This window comes from Pristis pectinata, chromosome 11, assembly GCF_009764475.1.
Source record: "Pristis pectinata isolate sPriPec2 chromosome 11, sPriPec2.1.pri, whole genome shotgun sequence".
In the NCBI taxonomy this organism is placed as follows: Eukaryota; Metazoa; Chordata; class Chondrichthyes; order Rhinopristiformes; family Pristidae; genus Pristis; species Pristis pectinata.
Genome location: NC_067415.1, coordinates 40,329,745 through 40,351,672, shown reverse-complemented (window position 1 = coordinate 40,351,672; position 21,928 = coordinate 40,329,745). Strand labels below are relative to the sequence as shown.

At 40.2% G+C, this 21,928-nt stretch overlaps 1 protein-coding gene across 1 annotated transcript in view; it reads left to right on the top strand.

Moving 5' to 3' along the window:
- tenm4 (teneurin transmembrane protein 4) overlaps positions 1-21,928 on the top strand; it is a 1,444,950-nt gene that overhangs the window by 1,330,642 nt on the left and 92,380 nt on the right. Inside the window, 2 exon segments of the mRNA XM_052026216.1 lie at positions 7,882-8,028; positions 9,175-9,391. Coding sequence (XP_051882176.1) covers positions 7,882-8,028; positions 9,175-9,391 — 364 coding nt within the window.

Genomic DNA, 21,928 nt, shown 5'->3' with positions numbered 1-21,928 from the left:
AAAAGAAACATTGTTGGCTCATCGCTGCAATGTTTAAGGGCCTTAATGGGGAGAATGCAATTATTGAATTATTTACAAATAAATCCGTACGTTTGGACCGCTCTCTCTCCTGACAAAGTTTAATAGACCCATGTACATATGTCCAAGGGAAGGAAGAAATAAGGAAAGATTGTTAAAGTATTTGAGCAGAGACACAGCTCATGGAGTGATGGTTTAATCTATTATTTCCCTCAGAAACTGATACTAAAGGTTTCCAAGTTACACTGTATGGAGATATTTTCAGATATTGTTCAACAAATGCTGTGGTGCATTACTGTGGCAATCTGACAAATTGAAATTGGAGAAACAGTTGACCAAATCCACCTGGCTCAGACCTCAAGTCTTCTGCTTAATATAAGCTGATCCTCAAAATCAAAGGTGTGGTCGACCCAATCAAGATCTGTGTTGCTGGTGCTGAATTTCATTCATTCATTTTAATGAAGCCAGAAAATAGTTATAAAATCTAACAATAGTTGAGTCTCATAAACTAATTGATTTACTTAATTGTTTATGATTAGCTCCCTGATACTGTTCTTCCAAACTGTCTGACACTTCATGACTATTTTCACTCAGTAAGTGACAGGAAAATGTACCAAGAAACCACCAGAATTTCTAGTTCTAATTCAAGATTTGACTCCAAAATATTAACCTGTTTCAGTACTTTGAATTTGTGTGTCACAATGCATCAGCTGTTACAGAGACATGGATGATTCCAATGCTTCAAATAGAATAGAAAATGCAATGTTGTTATGGTGTTCTTTATTTTCATAGTGAAATCTGCTTTTGGCTGCACCAAGAAATATTCATACTATTTGCTGTGCATCTGTATTCATCCCACCACAGCAAGCCAGAGGCTGACTGTCGGGAGACAGGGTCCCTCATGACATAGATTCCTGACCAGAATCATAAGCTGTATACAAGTGCACATCAGACCCATGATTGCAGCCATGCCACCACAAGCAGCATAACAGACTCCCGGTGTCCTTGGGCAATGTTTTCACTGCCAGGACTACCATAGGGAAGCCTTGTTGTAGTCAGCTGAGTGGAAATCGAGATTTGTGCCAATAAGCTACAAGGCACACAATCTGGCCATTTTGAGGATATAGCTCTTGCCACCAGAGATGAGACGACAAGCAGGAAAAAATTGGGAAGGAGAATAAGGAAAAAGAAGGAAGGCTAAAATATGATTGCTCCGATCTGGCTCAGACTATTCACAAGCAATACTTATAGTCTCTTCCAAAGTACCCCACTCATCAACTGTGCCTCTACTTTCCTTTCCTCCATCCCTGTATTCTCTGACAATACAAAAAGAAATAACACTACAAAATGAAAACTAAAATTTAATTTTATGAACACTCAGTAAGTAATGAAATAAGTTAAGTGAAAAGTAATATGCATCTAATCAACCGTGCACATTCCTAAGTGACTGTTGTCTGTTTGCCTTCAGCTGTCCTTATGGCCCTGCGTGTACTTAGCAAGTGATTATGGCTTGACTGTCGGTGGTTTGCTAATCTTTAATTCAAGAGACTGCAGATGACCTTGGAATTTGACCTTAAGCAGCACTGGACTGAGTGCCACATCCATACTACCACTGCCAGTGCCTTAGCAATCCTGTAGTCTGTTAGACTGATGGACAACCGTCATATCTAGAGCCACAAAGGCAGTTATCTGTTTGCAGAGCAGCAGTCGGTGATTCTGTTTCTGTGCACAGACATTTGTGCAGTGTTGCCCATTGAATGTTGCTGCATGGTACATTTTACAGGTGTGCTCATGGAGGAGACTCATTGTTACATTTTGGAAAGACTGAGCTCCAAGTTCTGCACAGAACTCTGTGTCAAGTTTCTCCTGGTGTCCTCCATACTCATTGGCTCTCAGCACTACCTTTCTGCCAGACTTTCCAGAACAGCAAAAGCCGATCAGCTGCTTTTTGCACCCTAACCCCATGAAAGTCCTTCGGAGCAGAACTAGCGCACATCCTTGCCCTTTGGTGAGCTGGCAACTTTTGTCGTCCTCTCCCTTTTCTACACCACAGTGCCCAATTGCTCAGTACATATAGATCCATCCTCAGTCCCAGCCCCTAAAATATGCACTGTGCCTGTCTCTGAGCTGGCAGCTCTGCAGGTGCAAGACAAAGGAGTGGTGCCTTTTCACCTTCGCTGTCTTCACCTTCTTCTTCCAGTTCCCGGGTAACTGGAATGAAAATCAATAAGAGACATTCATTGGATTCTGGTGAAGGGACAGCAGAAAGTTGAAAGTGTGCGTTTACAGCCTCTGTCAATTCTCAGTCAGAAGAGATTGGGGAAAGATGAGAAGTGGGATGAGAGAAGGTAATCTGAGTATTCAGATACCTTCTTCACCAATCACTTCATCTTCATAGATGGTCACTTCCTCAGCAGGGTCCTTTTCTGAAGTGGGATCACCGTCTTCTCAGTGGGGTTTATAATACCCAGACACAGTGGTCCTACAGAACCCTTTCACCGTCTGGGTGTAAAAATATTTTCTAAAATATATGTCCCATCATATTGGCCTCCCTGCAAAGATAAATACATCCTTCCTATCAAGCCTTACATAAATTAATAAATACCAGTTAAGTCTCCCTTCAGCCTCCTCTATTCCAAAGAAAACAACTCCACCCGATCCAATTTCTAATCAAAACTAACATTCTTGCACTCTTGGCAACATTCCCAAAATGTTCTTTGGCACTCTCTTTAATGCAATCGCATCATTCTTGGAATGTGGTGGTCAGAGCTGTCTGCAGCAGCTGTGGTCCAACTAATGTTTTATACAGTTCTATCATGCCCTCCTGTTCAATGTTCTAAACCATAACCAATAATGAATAGTATGTTGTATGTCATCTTGATTTACCAATGCTGCCTAGTGCCTTCAGTGATCCATGCACTCTCCTTTACACTTCTGAAATATCCTGCAATTTATTGTGTATTTCCTTACCTCACTTACCCTCCACAGTTGATATACATCACAGTTCTCCAGACTGAAACCTTTTTGCCACTTTTCTGCCCTGGACCAGCCAATTGGTAGCTTACATAGAACAAAGGACAGTACAGCACAGGGACAGGCTCTTCAGCCCGTGGTGTCTGTGCCAACCATGATGGCAATTTAAAGAAATCTCATCTACCTGCACATGGTCCATCCCCTCCATTCCCTGCCTGTTAATGTGCCTGTCTAAATGCCTCTTAAATATTGCTATTATGTCTGCTTCTAGCATCTCTCTTGGCAGCACATTCTGGGCATCTACCATTCTCTGTGTAAAAAAATTTGCCTTGAAAATCTCCTTTAAACTTACCCCCCTCTCACCTTAAAACTATGCCTTTTAGTATCTGACATTTCCACCCTAGGAAAAAGGTTCTGATCATCTTTCCTATCTATGCCTCTCATAATTTTATGTACCTCTCTCTGGTTACCCTCAGCCTCTGACATTCCACAGAAAACAGTCCAAATTTGTCCAGCCTCTCCTTATGGCTAGTACTCTCTAATCCAGGCAACATTCTGGTGCACCTCTTCTGCACCCTCTCCAAAGCCCTCACATCGTTCCTGTAATGCAGCAACCAGAATTTCAGACAATACCCCAAATGTGGTCCAACCAAAGTTTTATGCCGCTGAAACATGACTTGTCCATTTTTATATTCAAAAAAGGGAAATATACTATGCACCTTCTTTGCCACCCAATCTTCTTGTGTTGCCACTTTCAGTGAGCTATGGACTTGCACCCCAAGATCCCTCTGTACATCAGTGGTCCAAAGGGCCCTGTCATTTATTGTATACTTTCCTCTTACAGTTGAACTCCCAAAGTGTAAGACCTCACACTTGTCTGGATTAAACTCCATCTGCCATTCCTCTACCCATATTTCCAGCTGAACTACTGTATATTTTGCTGTGCTCTTTGACAACCTTCCTCACTATCCACAAGCCCACCAATTTTTGTGTCAACTGAAAACTTACTAATTAGCCCATCTATATTTTCATCAAAATCATTTATATACAGTATATTACAAACAACAGAGGTTCCAGCACTTATCCTTGTGGAACACCACTGGTCACAGACCTCCAGTCAGAATAACACCCCTCCAGCAGTTCCCTCAGTCTTCTATGGCCAAGCCAATTTTGATTCCGATCTACCAAGTCTCCATGGGTTCCATTTACCTTAACCTTCTGGATCAGCCTGCCATGAGAGACCTTGATGAATGTTTTACTATTGCCCTACCTTCATCACTCCCATCGGAAAACTGCCTGTGGTTTCATCTTACATTATAACAATATGCAACAAGGCCATTCAGCCCATTGGGTCCATGCCAGCTCCCAGAAGAGCAATCCCATTACTCCCTATATCCTTCTCCTTACTTTCCTATACTACTGCAAATTATACTCTTTCACACATGCCCTCTTTTGATTGTTTTTGCCATTAATCTACACAAAGGAGTAATTTACCGTAGCCAGTTTACTGATCAATACTTTTTTGGGATATGGGTGGAAACAAAAGCACTCTCAGAAAACCCACACGGTCATGGAGAGAACATACAAACCCCACACAGAACAGTACCCAAGGTCAGGATCAAATCTGGGCACCTTGACCTACTGCTGTGCCACTATGGCACCCCACTATGAACAGAGAACAATTGTCACATGCTACACTAGCTCAGATCAGTTCTTTCAACAAAGAATGCAAATCTAAATAGGTGTTTGGTACACATTTTCTAGTTTGGTACACATTTTCCAACTGAGTCGACAGAAGGTTCCCTACCAAACAATGTTGATCTGTCACACACTGTTTACAGTGATGGATGTGTAGCTAATTGTTCTGTAATTAATCATTCAGTAGATGCTGCTGTTATTTGCATGGATACACTGATGTATGCCCCTTACTCTTGACTGTTTCTCTACTTTTTAAGCAATGCTCAGCTCATTAAATCTCCTCTTACTTATTTCAAACACACAGGATGGAACCATTCTTCAATTCCACTGAACTTTGCAAGCTGAAATTGTGTTTGTCATTGTTATCAGCTTGAATGTCTCACATTAACATTTACATTTTCTTAATATAAAACATTAATAAACTGAAATTGAAGATCATTTGTATTAGCTTAAAGAGCAAATGGCAGTTTATTTTGCACATCACACGAAAATATAAATGAATCCAATTTGGACAACTTGTGTACAACTTGAAAAATGCTGTTGGTGTTTGTAAAGTACCCATCTCTCACATGATGGTTTTGTGAAGTTATTACCTTATGATTACCTCCATTGAAAGTGATGAAGATTTAAATCAATCTTACCTTTAAATGCATTTTGTTACCTACCCCTTCCCCACTGGCATCTTAACACTCAACCCTTACATATTCTACATGCAAAGCAATTAATTTGTTTTTAACAGCAGCTACAGAACTGTAATTCATTATAGCCTATTGCCTCAGGCCTAACTTAAAATTCTAACCTACATTAATAATACATTGAACATAGTGTTCATGAGAAAGAAACAATATCTTTGCTTATTCAAATAAGCATACCAATTTTCACAAACGTGTAATTTTGACCCAGTTTCCTGAGAATTTCAACAGCACAGGAATGGCAATCTAAAATGTGCATCACCTGCTATAAATATAAAAAATGACTTTCATGCATTAGTCTTGATGCAATTATTCTAATTCTGCAACAAGAACAGAACTTATATCTTCTTGCTAAAATAAATCTTGCAATGCTGAAGTGTTCTGGAGAAAGTACAGGGCTGATCCTGTAGTGGAATCATAGTTTAAATTTTGTTGCCTAACTGTACATCGAAACACACAGCGAAATGCATCTTTTGCAAAGAGTGTTCTGGGGCTGCCCGCAAGTGTCGCCACGCTTCTGGCGTCAACATAGCATGCCCACAACTTCCTAACCCGTACGCCTTTGGAAAGGGGGAGGAAACCGGAGCACCCGGAGGAAACCCATGCAGACAGGGGAGAACGTACAAACTCCTTACAGACAGTGACCAGAATTGAACCCAGGTCGCTAGCGCTGTAAAGCGTTATGATAACTGCTACAGATTGGCTTCCTTTGGCAAATTATTTCTAGTTACCTGTGTAGCTTTGGTCTAGTGCTGAGAACCAACCTAATGTGGGATATGAAATAACAAGTTAGTCGGTCAATTTAGAGGAATGTGTACACTTAAGAATTAATTTGACTCATTTGTCAGCCTTTGCCAAGACTTAAAGTGAGTTCAGGAAAAATGCCAGGTTAAAAAAATAGGGTGAAATGAAAACCGCTTGTATGAACTTGAGACTATAGAAGAGGAGGAAAGAGTACGTTATCGAATGATGATCGTGAAACATATTATAAATTAGCTCAAATAATCGTAAGTAATACTGGACCCTTTCCTATTATGTTTCATTGTAAAAAATGATCTTGGCAGTGAGTGATAACTTGAGGGGAAAGGAGGGGATGGTTCAAAGAGACTTGGGAAGAAAGAGTCAGAAAAGCAGAGGGAATATGTTAGAATGTGGGGATGAAGGACGGATAGGTTGTATCCAAGACGACACTTTCAGAGCAGGAGGAACAATATAGGTAAATTGTTGCAGCACAGATGGAAATTTGGCTGATGGTTATGAATCGAAGAGTTAGGATAAATGGTTGTTGCCCAGATTGGTGTAGGATTATAGTCAGTAGAGTCAATATTCTCTTCTTGACTCTCCTACCTGAGCATAAGAAGAAAATTAACAACAGCTTACATTTCTGTAAGAGATTCAGTGTAAAAAAAATAGTTTATTGAAATTAAATTGGAGAAAAATTGACCTTGAATTTTTTTTCGGATGGATCATTAAAAAGGTGAGAGTGGTAGAAGCAGGAAAGTTCAGAGGAGGAATTCCAGAACTTCAGAGTGGTGCAATGAAGGGATGGTTAATGCAAAACAAGTCAAGCTCAAAACTTCCTAGCAACATAAAAGTACATGTTTATCAACAGTGAGGAAAACTACACCGCAATGATTTTGGGGGAAGGGATAGACAAATGTCTATTGCAATCTAACGTGGAAAACTGTTAATTGACACAATTCTGAAGGAAAAATAAACGGTTGGACAAACTTGGATTGTTTTCTCTGGGGTGTCAGAGGCTGAGGGGCAACCTAGTTGAAATACAGGTGTTTAGACAAGCACATGATCAGGAGCAGGTAGATGGGGTTAGTTCAATTGATATCATGGTTGGCACAGACATCGTTGGCCGAAGGGTCTGTTCCATTGCTGTACTGTTCTATGTTCTATGCTCTAAACCATAGAAATATACATTCAATTGTAAAAAATATTCAAGTGATTGGAAGATCAGAGAATCCAAGGAGTTGTTCAAAGTCACTCAGCACCCACAGCATTTTGTCAATGTCTGAAAAATGTTGCTACTCACAAGAAAAATCAGCCATTGAGATATTCATGAATTTAAATTTGGTGGATACCTCGATGGGAACATTAGATTTACCATAAAGGGTACATTATGTTTCTTTGAGAGCCTCCCCTTCAACTGCTGAATGGAAAATACATGTAGCTTGACACAAATGATTAAACCTCCTGAAACATTTGGCATTCATGTATAAAGGTAACTTTACTCTAATGAATTTTATGGAGAGCAAATGATACTTTGGATTGTGGAAGCAGCGTTTGTAGATCTTGACCTTTGACCATCTGCACCAAATTCTACTTCGACTGACATCATTGGAAAGTGGAGGAAGGTAAATTAGACTGCCAATGCCCTGACATTTCTTTTGATGAATCATGCAAAGTCCAGATCTACACTAATATGTCTCATCTTTAACTGTGTTATTTAAAAATTAAAATATCAGTTGTGAAATTTGTGTGTTGACAGAGGGTTGCCCAGGTTTGTGTAATGGAAATGGTCGATGCACACTGGACCAAAATGGTTGGCATTGTGTGTGCCAGCTGGGCTGGAGGGGTGCGGGATGTGACACCTCCATGGAAACTGCTTGTGGAGATGGAAAAGATAATGATGGAGGTAAGAAGCTGTTTGTGTAAACCTGCAGCTGTACAATTAAAATCAAAGACAAGATAAAATACTTAGGGTTGGTGAGAATAAATCAACAGTTTTTGTGTTTAAATTTTCATGATTACAATACTTGCCATCATGAATATTTAAATGAATGGAACTTCAAACCTTAACCAGGCTCAGATAGCTGAGAAATGAAATCCATTCCTTCTTCATAAATCTTGCAGTTTTGGGTTCTTTATTGACAATGCAGCAAAGGGTCTCCTTACTTTAGGAATACAATAGGTAAGATTTTCTTTCGTACATATAGCAGCATTTTCATTAATTTTCACTTCAGGTCCATTTAGTAAGTTTTGTGACCTTGAGAAACACTTGCAAATAATAACAACTGTCATTATTGAACAAAGCTCTGTTTTTTTTGGACATAAAATCAACTGTGTCTCTAAGGCAAAATTTCACAGTAAACATGCAATGGAGTTCCAGCCCTTTCTATAAATATGGTAAAAAATAATCTGAGGATAATAAAGCACAATGAACCTTACAGAGGAAAAGCTAAGTAAAGATACTATTAGTACCACTTGGTGATGAGTAATGCATTGACCCACAGTACACATAATTCCATACAAAGCCCTAATTCCAGATCAGCTTCCTTCTACCCACCCCAACCCATGTAGGACTTCTCTTGTTTTCAAATATATGTAAAGCTCATATCACCATATACATTTTGTTGACTTCTTTCTCCTTTTCCTTAAATTCTAATTTGTGAACTTTTGGGTCTTGTGCTATTCCTTGTGCTGCCTGCCTTTCCCTCCTCCAACCCTTGTATTCTGCAAAAGCATGAAATTCTTAGAGAATTTTCACTTTCCCATAACGTGCTCATCCTAGCTCCAATTACACTCTTATGAGTTCGTATTTCCATCAGCAGCCTGCACTTGATGTCACCAGAAAGTGGATGGTGAACAGAAATGTTTGGCTTGGAGATAAATTTTCACTACCCATTAAGTTCCATCAGTATTTAATTTTCCTCTTGTTGCAAGAAAATTCATTATCAGGAACAAGTCCTTTGTTAGTCTGCTTTCAGTTTACACCATCCTCGTGAATCTATTTTTTTTGTAAATTAATTTGTTAAAGTTGTCTTTGTTCTTTTTATATCAGATAGCTTAATAGATTGCATGGACCCTGACTGCTGCCTTCAGCCTTTATGTCACAGTAATCCCCTATGCCTCGGATCACCGGATCCTCTTGATGTTATTCAGCAGACTCGCATTCCATCTTCACAACAGAATCTTCGCTCATTCTACGACAGAGTCAAGTTCCTCATCAGCAAGGATAGCACACATGTGATTCCTGGCGAAAATCCTTTCAACAGTGGGTAAGGTCTTTCAGAACAGACACCTTTTCAAATGCATGAATGGGGTAACTGTAATTCTAAAATATACTTTAAAATTTGCCCTTATACAGTAAAACTGCAATGATTTACTATCTGACTAATCAGAAATCCTGATGGTTTGGCATCTGGCACATCAAATGATGTCTGCCATGTTGCCTTTCAACTCACTGGAGCCCTGGCTGTGGTAATCCGTGAAACTCTTTCATGCACAACCCTTAGACTTGTCAGTTTCATTGGAAAATTTATGAAAATACCATACATCATCAAGTAAGGGGAAACTAAATGTGTTTTTGGGTAGTAATAGGAACATCCCATAATCTGGAAATTTGACCAGTCTGGCATCACCAACCTCCTGAGCATGCCGGATTATTAGAGTTTTAATGTAAAGCAAGACTCTATGTTTATATCATGATTATGCAAATATCATAGCTTCCAGTACACTCTCCTGTCAGTGGAGTTGCTGAAGGGGATGATGATGAAATTACATCTAAACAAGCTGTCAACACACCACTGCCAATGTAAATGCATGCATAGGAATTTATAATGGAAAGGTAAAAGTATGAACATCATGGGCCAGATCTAAATGTTTGTTCTCACTGTCAATTGTGAGCCACTGGAGTCCCATACTTACATGCATGTGGTTTCAAATGTAGAATCAGATCATTCATGGTTTTACACAGGAGTGGAATAGGTTTGAGTGGCTAAATGATCGACTCCTGCACTTGTTTCTTATGGAAGAAGGTAAAATCTGTCAGCTTGCTTGGCAGTGGACTCTGTACATAGTCCAGCAGTGGAGCCCAACCTTGTTGGAACTCCCCAGACTACTTTGGGGAGAATCACCTCTTAGATTCTGCACCGGATCAGATCTGGCCACAGGTTGCAAGAGCACACAGATTTTAATGGAGGTTATAGGGCAGAGATTTAGGAAGCAAAATAGTTAAATTTCTTTTTTAAATATTTCATTTTATTTATTGTATCTAAATACTTATAAATATAAAGAAAAGATAATGGGCCAGATTTAGCTGGCTATTGCTACTCTTTCTGGTTGGTACCATGTTTTCAGATAATTGTTTATTAACTTTTAACAATTTTAATATTTTTAATTATTTAAATGTTAATTGTCTTTACCTGCCACTGAATGCCAGAGATATTTTGAAAACAATTAAAGTCACATCTTTTAAAATTGGCAAAACTCCACCTCCAGCTTTATTGCCAATCAAAGGCTGCTAGAGCAGTTTGGGGGACCATTTAGTCAGCAAGATCTGGCCCAATATGTCGCATGAAAATTAAGATTGAATTGCATCTACATCCAAAATAGTTTCCGGCTTCAAGCCACACACCACTTTTTTGAATACGTTTGATCTTGACTCACTGTTTGCAATGTCATGGGTGATCGTTTGGTATTTATATGTAAAACACAGCTTCAAAAGAAATATCTGATTGGAAAGAGGAACATGGAACAGAACATCCATTGATTGTCATGTTTAGTCACTGTCAAAGCAGTTCAAATGATTGTAAGAATGGTTATATTATTTGCTTCTCTAATTTTCTTATTGCAGATCTCTAATAGTTACATTATTTCATTACTATTAAAAAAGAACATTTTGTATATAATCATGGAATCTGAAAATATAATATGCCTGTATATACTGCAACATGTTTGGTTAGATGGCACGTCGCAGAGTGCTGTGCTTCATCTTAGGATGTTACTGATGGTATTCCTGAAGAGTGCTCACAAGAAGATTCTTTAATGAGGACGTGGGTCATAAAAGTGATGAGTGATGTGATCAGAATCAGGATTCTCATATTCTAAGTGCATGCAAAAAGTCGTTTGATGGTAGAGATGAGGTGCCGCCCAGAAACAAGTAGTTAAGCGCTTTCACAGTATTTTTTTAAACCAAAGTGAATTCTGTAAAATGTTTTGTAGAAGGATTTATTTCTCCTTTCAAAGCAGTGAATCATGTAGATATTATTTGAAATGGCAGAACCAGCAGCAGTAAGGGCCACCACACTAAGCATGCAATGAATTGCCTAGGTTGCTTTTGGCAGCTTGTCAGTGTTGCTTTATGTCTTGCTATACTTTGAGACTTTTACACAGAATAGTTGCCTCTTCTTCAGCATCTAATGACACTCGCATAAGCAAGTAATGTCTCCTGCACTTCTATAGTGCTTGTTTTCAATTGCCAAGTATCTAGATAAGTACAGAGAGCTCAGGGGTTGAACAAGGAACTCTCAACAATAATCAAAAGGCAAGAAATTGCAGAAATTGGAAATCTGAAATAAAAACAGAAAATGCTGGAAGTACACAGGTAGCATCTGTGGAGAGAGAATCATCAAACTGAAACGTTAATTTTGTTTTTCTTTCTCTGTTGATGCTGCCTGATCTGTTGAGTATTCCCAGCACTTCCTGTTTTTATTAAGGGACTCTTGTCAATCTATTCCTTATTGTCATAAATTCCTTGACTTCAGTATATGAAAGAGTAAGCATTCCATGAGACTGTGGTGTTCACACAATTTATATAATTAATATTATTTTCTTGGGATGTAGAAAGTAAGAAAATCCTCATTGTTGGTCTGAAAGATAGAAGGCTGAATGGTATTGACATTTGCTAGTGATTTCCATTCCAGAATGTCAGTTTTCAGCTGCTGAAACGGAAATAAATCCCAGATTTCCACACGTGTTGTGAAATGACGAGGCCCAGTACTTACTGACCAATTCAGAAGGAAAGATCTGTCAGTTTGCTCCATCACTGTACTCCACATAGACACTAGTGGTGGGTGGGGTCCTTGATCATGCAGGGGAATTACAACTCAGATCCCACACCAGGTCAGACCTGGCACAGGATTGAGTTCAATGGGGGTATGTAGGACAAAGGATTAAGAGGCAAAGGGAAAGGTAAACTATTTAGAAATTATTTTAGTTTAATTTAATTGCTTGAATTATTTATAATTGTTCTTTTCTTTTAGTTAATTGTTTTTATTGTTTAGTTTTATCTCAATTTGTTTAAATTATTTGCTCAATGTTAATATCTTTCAGATGTCAGAGACATATCAAAGCCACTAAAATCAGTGACAGCTTTTACAGGTGGCATTGCCTCGCCCCCAGCTTTGTGGTTGTCAGGGCATTTCCACACATCAAAACCCAAGATTCAGTGCTGCTCAGACCTCCTGCTGCACTGTAGGGTGTGCAGGACCGGGGATGGATCCTTTGCTTCCAGACAGGTTAAATCTGAGCATGGACGGACCTTGAATGGTGACTGGGGGCAAGGTGGTGGGTGGCGTTGAGAGGATCCAGGTCACACTCCATTTGCCCATGTTGCTTGATTTGTTGCCATGGAGGCTATGGCTTCTTTTTGACAACTCAACTGCAAACTGGGAGAAATCCAGCCTCAGAGAGTTCAAAAACATGCTTTAATGAAAGATTGAATTATAGGACTCTGCAAGTAGCATCTGTTACAATACTAGGCAGTTACCCACGTATGGAATCCAAAATACAGCTGCTAATTAAGCAAGTACACCAAAGGTTCTGCACACCCTTGAACAGTATGGCTTAACCTCAGTTCAAATGATTCAGTCGCACTAGACTGCCACTGTGGTCAGCTATTTGCAGCAACATTTGGGACAACACTGCACCAGGCACTCAGCCACAGTGTGACAAATTATATTTTCATGCCCTATCAATATCTATATAGAACCTTGAGATTTATCGGAAGGACAGAAGCCTTTTGCCGTTCGTAACATTGCCAGCCTTGTGACCAGCTTAACAGAAGCTGTCAGTACCAAAGTTGATTCATCTTTTGGCACAAAGCCATACAGACCGCCAGTCTGTGGATGGTTTTGGGCTTTGATGAGAAAGCACGAACAAAGGTGAAAGTAGACCAAGCTTCTGTGGATGTATTAAGAGGATTGTGAGAGAGATTCAGTACATAAACTGAAAGACTGTGCGAAAAGTTTGCTTTGAATGTAATGATTATACTACAAAGCAACAAAAATTACAAGACTAGATACAAAATGATATTGCCTTTGATACACACCAGAATCCAACAAAAGATGTGCATTATTTCCAAGACTAAACCAAATGAATGAAAATTATTGTTATTTAGGGATCTAAATTAATAGTTCTGTGTTTTCTTTCTATTTTATATTTTGTTCTTTAACTGGTCCCTGCAGCAGATCACAAAAAAGAAATGCGCATTTGAAGGGAAAGATCAATGTTTTGAAACATAAAGACTGAAGTCATCACTTGTGATATTCATATGCAAACACATGGCTTATTTGTATGAATTCCTTTATATGCCATTTTAACAGAGGCATTAAATAGCATGTTAAAATCACACCATGTAATTTTCAAAGCCACTGCAGAATATTCTGCTTCATGGCTGAGAAATGCAAATTACTTCTAAATGTATATGGGCCAGGTTTTAAGGCAGTCTTAAGAGACTTACAAATGAAATATATGAGAAGTGTAATTTTTTTTCTTTAAAAAGTCTGTTAAACTATTGGTTACTTGTTCATAGATCTATTTTGTACTCAGACATATTGGAAGCCAAGTGTTATAGAATGCTGCTGCCATATAAATGAGCACTTTTCAGCCTCCTTGCAACCATTTTATTGCACAGACAATGGCTGAGATTTTGGGGGAGGAATAACTTTGATGCTATCAGCACATCATTATTGCAGAGTAAATGAGGCAGCAACTTCCAGTAACTGCACATGTGGAATTTAATGCAAAAATCAAGGAGTCATTGTCCTTTTTGCTTTATGGTGTTCATCCTTTGCTATAGCAGTGACTTGCCAAAGGATTTGACATGAAAGATACAGTGAAGGTGTAGTACTAACCTATGGGAAAGCCACATTTGGGAAAAGGATGAATCTGAATAATGATGGGTATTAATTGCAACTAAAGAAGTTCTCTGACACTGAACAATTTAATTTACTTGTGTGTAGTCCCAATCCTTCTGTTGTTATTTACTGTTGGATTTTGTTTAAATTAAGAATTCTTTTTCTGACTTTCCTGGAAACTCAGTAGAATGTAATGTTTTGCAGTTCACTCCTCACTAAGATCTGCCACCTGCTGTAGCCTCCAATCTCAGACCAAGACAAGTGGTTGTCAGGGTGACCCTGGCAATATGCACTTGTTTTTGCATTGGAAGGTCCCTGAGATTCTCCACTCAAAGAGAGCTGCCTCCCTTTCATTCTTTCTTGCTGGAGACCAGCAACCTGAAAGAACAACAGTCTCTCCATGGAGAACCATCTTACCTATGCTGCAAGGGAACCGTTAAATGCACGCGTAACATCTTTGTGCATGCCAGTTTGATTTAGACTGCTTTTGTGACATGATTGACTTTTCTCAACTTTAGAGTATGACTGTTGATATTGGCTTCCACAGCTATTTGGTCCATCTGCCTTTTCATGCTGCATCCAGAGGGCTTTCTCGTTCTTGCAGACACATGACATTTCTTCTTGTTACCATCTCTTCCACCACACCCTGCATCGTAGTGCACTGCAGGTTATATTTGTCATGTACACTTGCATGGTGCCCAAGGGTTCCTCACTCCACTTAAGTACAAGCTTCACTTTACAACAGCATGACATGAATTATCTCCTTTACATTTACACAGAGTCCTTTCCAGTACAAATAGTGTGAGCTTTCTTGCATGGGCTCCAGCAGCAGCTTCACCAAACTTCAGTACATCTCTCAACACATGGTCATAGATCTAGGAATAGGCCAATCTATCATTGGTCGTGCATTGAAAGTCAGCATGCATCCTGCATTACTCTGATCATGTGTGGGTTAATCAAGCATTATGCTCCCCTTCAGAAGCTGTTGAATTTATCCACTGATTTATCTCAGTAAAAATTATTTGATTTGATTTGATTGAGGAAGTAGACTGTTGCTTACCCCATACACACATCTGTAGATCCCCCAGAGATAGTGTTGCATTGAAATGGCTCTCCTAATACCATACCTTGGCACATAAAAACCCACTGACAGTCTGTGGGTGGCAGGCAGCTTAATGAAGGACAAGTATCATTTGTCAGCCACTGCATCTAAAATTCGAGTGACAATGTTTAACTAGATTAAGGTTAAAAGAGATTTCCAGCCTTTTTTTTATAATGAATGCCTAGTTCTGAAAAGCTTAAACAATGACTGCCTTTCCAATTATTTTGAAGAAAGGGGAAAAGGTGTGAAGAGAGATAAGCCACAAAACAGTTTGATAATTGTAGCCTGTCATTTGAAATAACCTGAGGTACAGGCTAATGCACAGAAGCAAACTAAACAGTGATATATTCCTATGTGCATCAGTTAAAGAGCTTTCAACTAATCACAATGTCAGCAATTGGAATATTTAATAACAAAGATGAAGTGATTGATGGGGACTTTGCATCTTCAGGTATCCTGGGAGTGTCAACTGTATCTTTCTGCTCAATTGATATCATTCCTGAACATACAAAATCTTACTGCAGATCATCTCTATTAGTAATTGGCAGAAGAAATATGTCTCGAAATTGTATCATGTGCCACATCTCTGTGCACAATCTAATACAATTTCTTTGGAAGCTTGACCATTAAGTATGATCTGGACTTCTGCTTAGATCTCAAAGTTCTAGATTTGCTACTGGATACACCATGCAGATGATTCACTAACACACAAAAGTACTTGGACAGGTATAGTAACAGAAGAACCAGGATAGGCATAGTCACGAAAGAAGCAAGACAGGTATAATTATGGAAGTACTAGAACAGTATTGTTACTTCAGACAACAGCAAGTCTTCACAATGGTAAAGTTCGAAAGGTTTTGGTTTGGTTTTGGTTTTGGTTTATTGGTGTCACTTGTACCGAGGTACAGTGAAAAACCTGTCTTGCGTACCAATTGTACAGATCAATTCATTACACAGTGCAGTTACATTGAGTTAGTACAGAGTGCATTGGTGTAGTACAGGTAATAACAATAACAGTATAGAGTAAAGTGTCACAGCTACGGAGAAAGTGCAGTGCAATAAGGTGCAAGGTCACAACAATAGGTACCTATCTGAGTCAGTCCCAGCACATGGAGTTCGGTGGGGGGAATTCAGATAGGTGCCCTCTAAGAAAAACTGGTCTCTCTCACTGCAGCTTTTCATTCAGCCAGTCACATACATCAACTCCTACCACAACTACATCTCCACCTTGATACCCTGATTCCCCTCATGTGATTATGACTGTAAAGCCCCAGTTCCTCAGCTGTGTGTGATCACCCACTCCCCCAATACCTCAGCTCAACTCTCAAGATCCTGATCCTTTGACAACCCTTCAATCATCCTTCCCTCCACCTGCCTCTACCCTAACCTTTCCTATTCACCTCACACCCCACTTCCTATTTTCTGGGAATTTGGGACATCATACTGATGCCAGTATTTCTTACCAATTCCTGATTACCCTTAATTTGAAAGCAGAATCTTCTTCTATGATGAAGTTACTTTCAAAATGCTGTTACAACAAGATTATCAATGAAGACACAAGAGGCTGCAGGTGCTGTAGTCTGGAGCAAAAAAATAAAATGCTGGAGGAACTCGTAGTGGGTCAGGCAGCATCAAAGGAGGCAAAGAGGTAGTCGACATTTTGGGTCAAGGACCTAAGAGCATAAAGAGGGGATAGCCAGTATAAAGGAATGCAGGGGAGGAGTGAGGCAGGAGCTGGCTAGTGATAGGTGGAGCCAGGCGAGGAAGGGTTGATGGAGTCAGGAAGGAGAGGGAGGGATGGAGTTAGCAGCAGAGGCTGGGAGACAATAAAGGGCTGCAGGTCATGGAATCTGATAAGAAAGAAAGGTGATGAGTGAAACCCAGATAGGGGAGGGGTGGTGGGCAATAGTGGCGGGAGGAGAGGGGAGGGGATATAGTGGGTGATAGGCAGATGGAATCAGGTGGGGGAGGGGAAAGAAATTGAGTAACAGGGAGCTGGGGGGTGGTTTTTGGAAAGAAGGGGATGAGCGAGGAGACCTGGGTGGATCAGAAGGAGAGAGAAAAGAACAGAGGGGCTGAGGGTTACCTGGAGAATTCAATGAACATGCCGTTGGGTTGTTGACTGCCCAGGCAGAATATGAGCTGCTATTCCTCTAGTTTGTGTTTGACTTCACCCTGGCAGTGGAGGAAGTCGAGGACAGACAGGTCAGTCTGGGAATGGGAAGGGGAGTTGAAATGGTTTGGAACCAGGAGCTCAAGATGGCCATTGCAAACTGAGCGCAGGTACTCAGCAAAGTGTCGCAGGTGCTCAGCAAGGTCTGCGCTCGGTCTCACCAATGTAGAGGAGGCCACATTCGAGAGCACCAAATGCAATACGCAAGGTTGGAGGAGGTGCATGTGAATCTCTGCCTCACCTGGAAGGGCTGTTTAAGATCTTGGATGGTGGGGGAAGGAGGAGGTGTAGGGGCAGGTGTTACACTTCCTACATTTGCAGAGGGTTTGGGGACAGGGAGGAATGAATTTGGCTAATCAAGAAACGATGATCTCTGCCCAAATCAGGTGGAGTGACTTGATGTGATAGAGCATCAAGCTGCTTTTGTCCTCCCAGATGGAAGACGCCACGTACTTAGAATTTATTGACAATTGATGAGTAGCTGGGATAGTTACTGTACACTGCAGCCATGGTGTGGCAGTGACAGACAAGTTGATGGCAGCTGTGTCCTGTCTGATGTTGAATATCCCAAGTGCTGCTATATCACACACCTGAGTTTTGCCTTGTTGGTTATGGGCAGGCTTTGGAGAGTCAGAGGATAAGCCATTTGCTGGGGAACACCTAGCCTCTCTGCTAAGCTATTAGTCATTGAAGTTCTGTTCCTATTTCAGCTGGATTTCTCATCCATAGTGACTCCCAGGGTGTTGATGGTGGGGAGGTTGACAGTATTGGAATTGGTTTATTATTGTCACCTGTACCAAGGTACAGTGAAAAACTCGTCTGGCATACTGGTCAAACAGATCAATTCATTACACTGTGCATTGAGGTAAACTGGTACAGAATGCAGTGTAAAGTGTCACAGCTACAGAGAAAGTGCAGTGCAGGTAGACAGTAAGGTGCAACGAGGTAGATTGTGAGGTCAAGAGTCCATCTTATTGTACTAGGGAACTCTTCAATAGTCTCATAACAGCGGGATAGAAGCTGTCCTTGAGCCTGGTGGTACACACTTTCAGGCTTTTGTATCTCTGCCTGATGGGAGAGGGGAGAAGAGAGAATGTCCCGGGTGAGTAGGGTCTTTGATTATGTTGGCTGCTTTACAGAGGCAGCAAAAAGTATAGAGTCCATGGAGGGGAGGCTGGATTTCATGATGTGCTGAGCTGTGTCCACAATTCTCTGCAGTTTCTTGCGGTCCCAGGCAGAGCAGTTGCCATACCAAGTGGTGATGCATCCAGATGGGATGGTTTCTATGGTGCATCGATAAAAGTTGATGAGTGTCAAGGGGGACATGCCAAACTTCTTCAGCCTCCAGAGGAAGTAGAGGCACTGGTGAGCTTTCTTGGCTGTGGCATCTATGTGGTTGGACCAGGACAGGCTAATGGTGATGTTCACTCCTTGTTCACTACTTGGAAATTGAAGCTCTCAACCTCAGCACCATTGATGTAGAGAGGATCATGTGCACCACCCCCCTTCCTGAAGTCAATGAACAGCTCTTTTGTTTGGCTGACATTGAGGGAAGGGTTGTTGTCATCTGCAAACTTGTAGATGGCATTTGAGCAGAATCTGGCCACGCAGTCATGAGGGACTAGATTAGAGGGCTGAGGACGCAGCCTTGTGGGGCACCTGTGTTGAGAAAAATAGTGTCAGAGGTGTTGCAGCCTATCCTCACTGATTACAGTTTGTTGGTCAGGAAGTCAAAAATCCAGTTGCAGAAGGAGGTGTTGAGTCCCAGGTCTCGGAGTCTGGTGATGAGTTTGCTTGGAATTATCGTATTGAAGGCAGAGCTGTAGTCAATAAGCAATAGTCTAATGTCAGTGTTTTTACTGTCTAGATGCTCCAGAGATGAGTGGGAATGCCATTGAATGTCAAGCAGCCTTGGTTAGGCTATTTTCCATTATGGATAGTTGTTGCCTGGAGGGTACAAATAACATTTACTGCTTATCAGCTCAAGCCTGGGTGTTGTTTAGCTTTTGATTCATCTGGGCACAAATTAAATGCTGTATTACCTGAGGATTGCAGTTGACAATACATTGTCCAAGTATCAGGAATCAGCTCCATCTCTAATATTAGTCTTTATATTTCATGAAAAGCAGCCATGCATTCAGTGACCTGGCTTGATTAAAACTACCACTGGATCAGTGGTAACGTATTTCCAGCTGATACAAATATAATTCATTTCTCCCAGTTCAAAGAATCAAAGCAGGGAGCAGTATAGTTGGAAGCCTTTTGGCCCATTGGACTATCCAATTAATCTCATGTTCTCACTCTTTCACCATAGCCTTGTATATTTTTCCCTTAAAAGTGGTCACCCAGTTTGTTTTACAGAATGTTATTATTGAATGAGCTTCCACTACCCCTACTAGCAGTACAATCCAGACAACAATTTGCTGAGTGGAAAAAATTACTTTTTCCTCATATCATGTTTGGTTCTTTTGAAAATCATCTGAAATCTGTCCTGATGCAGGGCCCTGATGAGTCCTGATGCAGGGTCTCAACCCGAAATGTCCACGGATACTGCCTGACCCACTGAGTTCCTTCAGCAACTTGTTTTTTGCTCCAAATTACAGCATCTGCAAGCTTTTGTGTCTCCATCTTAAACCTGTGCCCACTGTTCCTTCTGCTACTGAAAATTCTTCATCCTCACTTATCAAAACAATTTACTGGTTTGAGCATATCCATTAAATCTCCTCTTAAAACTTCTCTGCTCTAGAGTGAACAACCTCATCTCTTCCTAATCTCTCCACACAATAAAAGTCATTCATTGTTGGCAATCTTCCAGTATATTTCTTCTACATCCTCTCCAAGTCCTTAATATCCTTGCTAGAACAGAGCATAACTTTTCAGACTGAAATAGTGGTTTACTGAGGTTTTGCATAACTTCCGTGATATTGTGCTCTGTTCTGTGATTAATGAAGCTGCAATGTGTGGGTGTTCTTTAATGTTGTGACATGCACTGACTAAAAAGATACAGCATTGAAGCTAGCCATTCTCAAAGTAAACTCGTTTGAGAATGTTTTAAAAGGTAATAAGGTAACCCACGCAAACCACCATCTACATATTTCATATTAAAGTTAGATATATGAAATTATAATGAATTATTATATGTACATCTTATATATAGTTATTAATTTAACTAACACCGATTTACTCAGTCTTCCTATCTACAAAGTTTTTCACTACAAGCAATATTTAACATCTCTTTGATCATTCTATTAATATAATTTCACGAGGATGTTGCCTGGATTGGATGGTTTGAGTTATCAGGAGAAATTGAATAGACTGGGTCTGTTTTCCCTGGAGCAAAGGAGGTGATATGATAGAGATATATAAAATTATAAAAAGGGTAGATAGCCAGAGTCTCTTTCCCATGTTAGAGGTGTTTACAACTAAAGGGCACAGGTTTAAGGTGAGAGGGAGAAAGTTTAAAGGGGATCTGAGGGGTAAGTTAGTTAGTATCTGTAATGAGCTACCAAAGGAGGTGGTGGGGGCAGGAACAGTAACAACATTTGAGTGATATTTTGACAGGGACTTGAATGAGCAAGGCCTAGAGGGATATGGAACCAACGCAGGCAAGTGGGGTTAGTCAGCATGATGGTCGACATAGGCACAGCGGGCTGTTACTATGCTGTACAACTCCATGACTTATTATATTTATAAAATTACAAAGACATTAAATGTGATGCAGATCGTGCAAACTTTAACAGAAACATCTGATAAATTTAATAACTATAACAAATCAATTATTTAATGTATTTGATTTATTATTAAATATCATGAATTCAATGATAACGATCTCAAATTTTGCGGCAATTTAGCACTCTCTGGTCTTCTGGCTTTGCTTTCATGCTGTCTCGCAGCCTAACTATGTCTTAGAACATAGAACAGTACAGCACAGAACAGGCCCTTCGACCCACAATGTTGTGCCGACATAGCTATTCCCTCCTGCCTACGGAATGCCCATATCCCTCTATTTTCTTCTCATTCATGTGCCCAACCTTCTTTTCTATTTGCAAACTGTGCTTCTCTCCTTTTCTTTTAACCCCTTTTAGCCTTTGGTATGGACTGACCTACTGCTTTCTCTTTCGAAGCATGTGTCTTGGGATCAAGCCTCCACCAGAACTCTCCATTTGTAGCTATGCTGGGACTACAGCACACAGCGGACCCATGACCCATGGGCGAGAAAGTAACTTGTTTTCTCTTTGACTTAATTCTGATGAAGGGTGATTAACCTGAAACTCTTGTTTCTTTTTCCACACATGCTGCCTGACCTGCTAAGTATTTCCAGCATTTTCTGGTTTTATTTCAGATTTTCATCAAATAACTTTTTTTTATTTTTATACTGGGGTTGCCTGGGCTTTGATCTTCC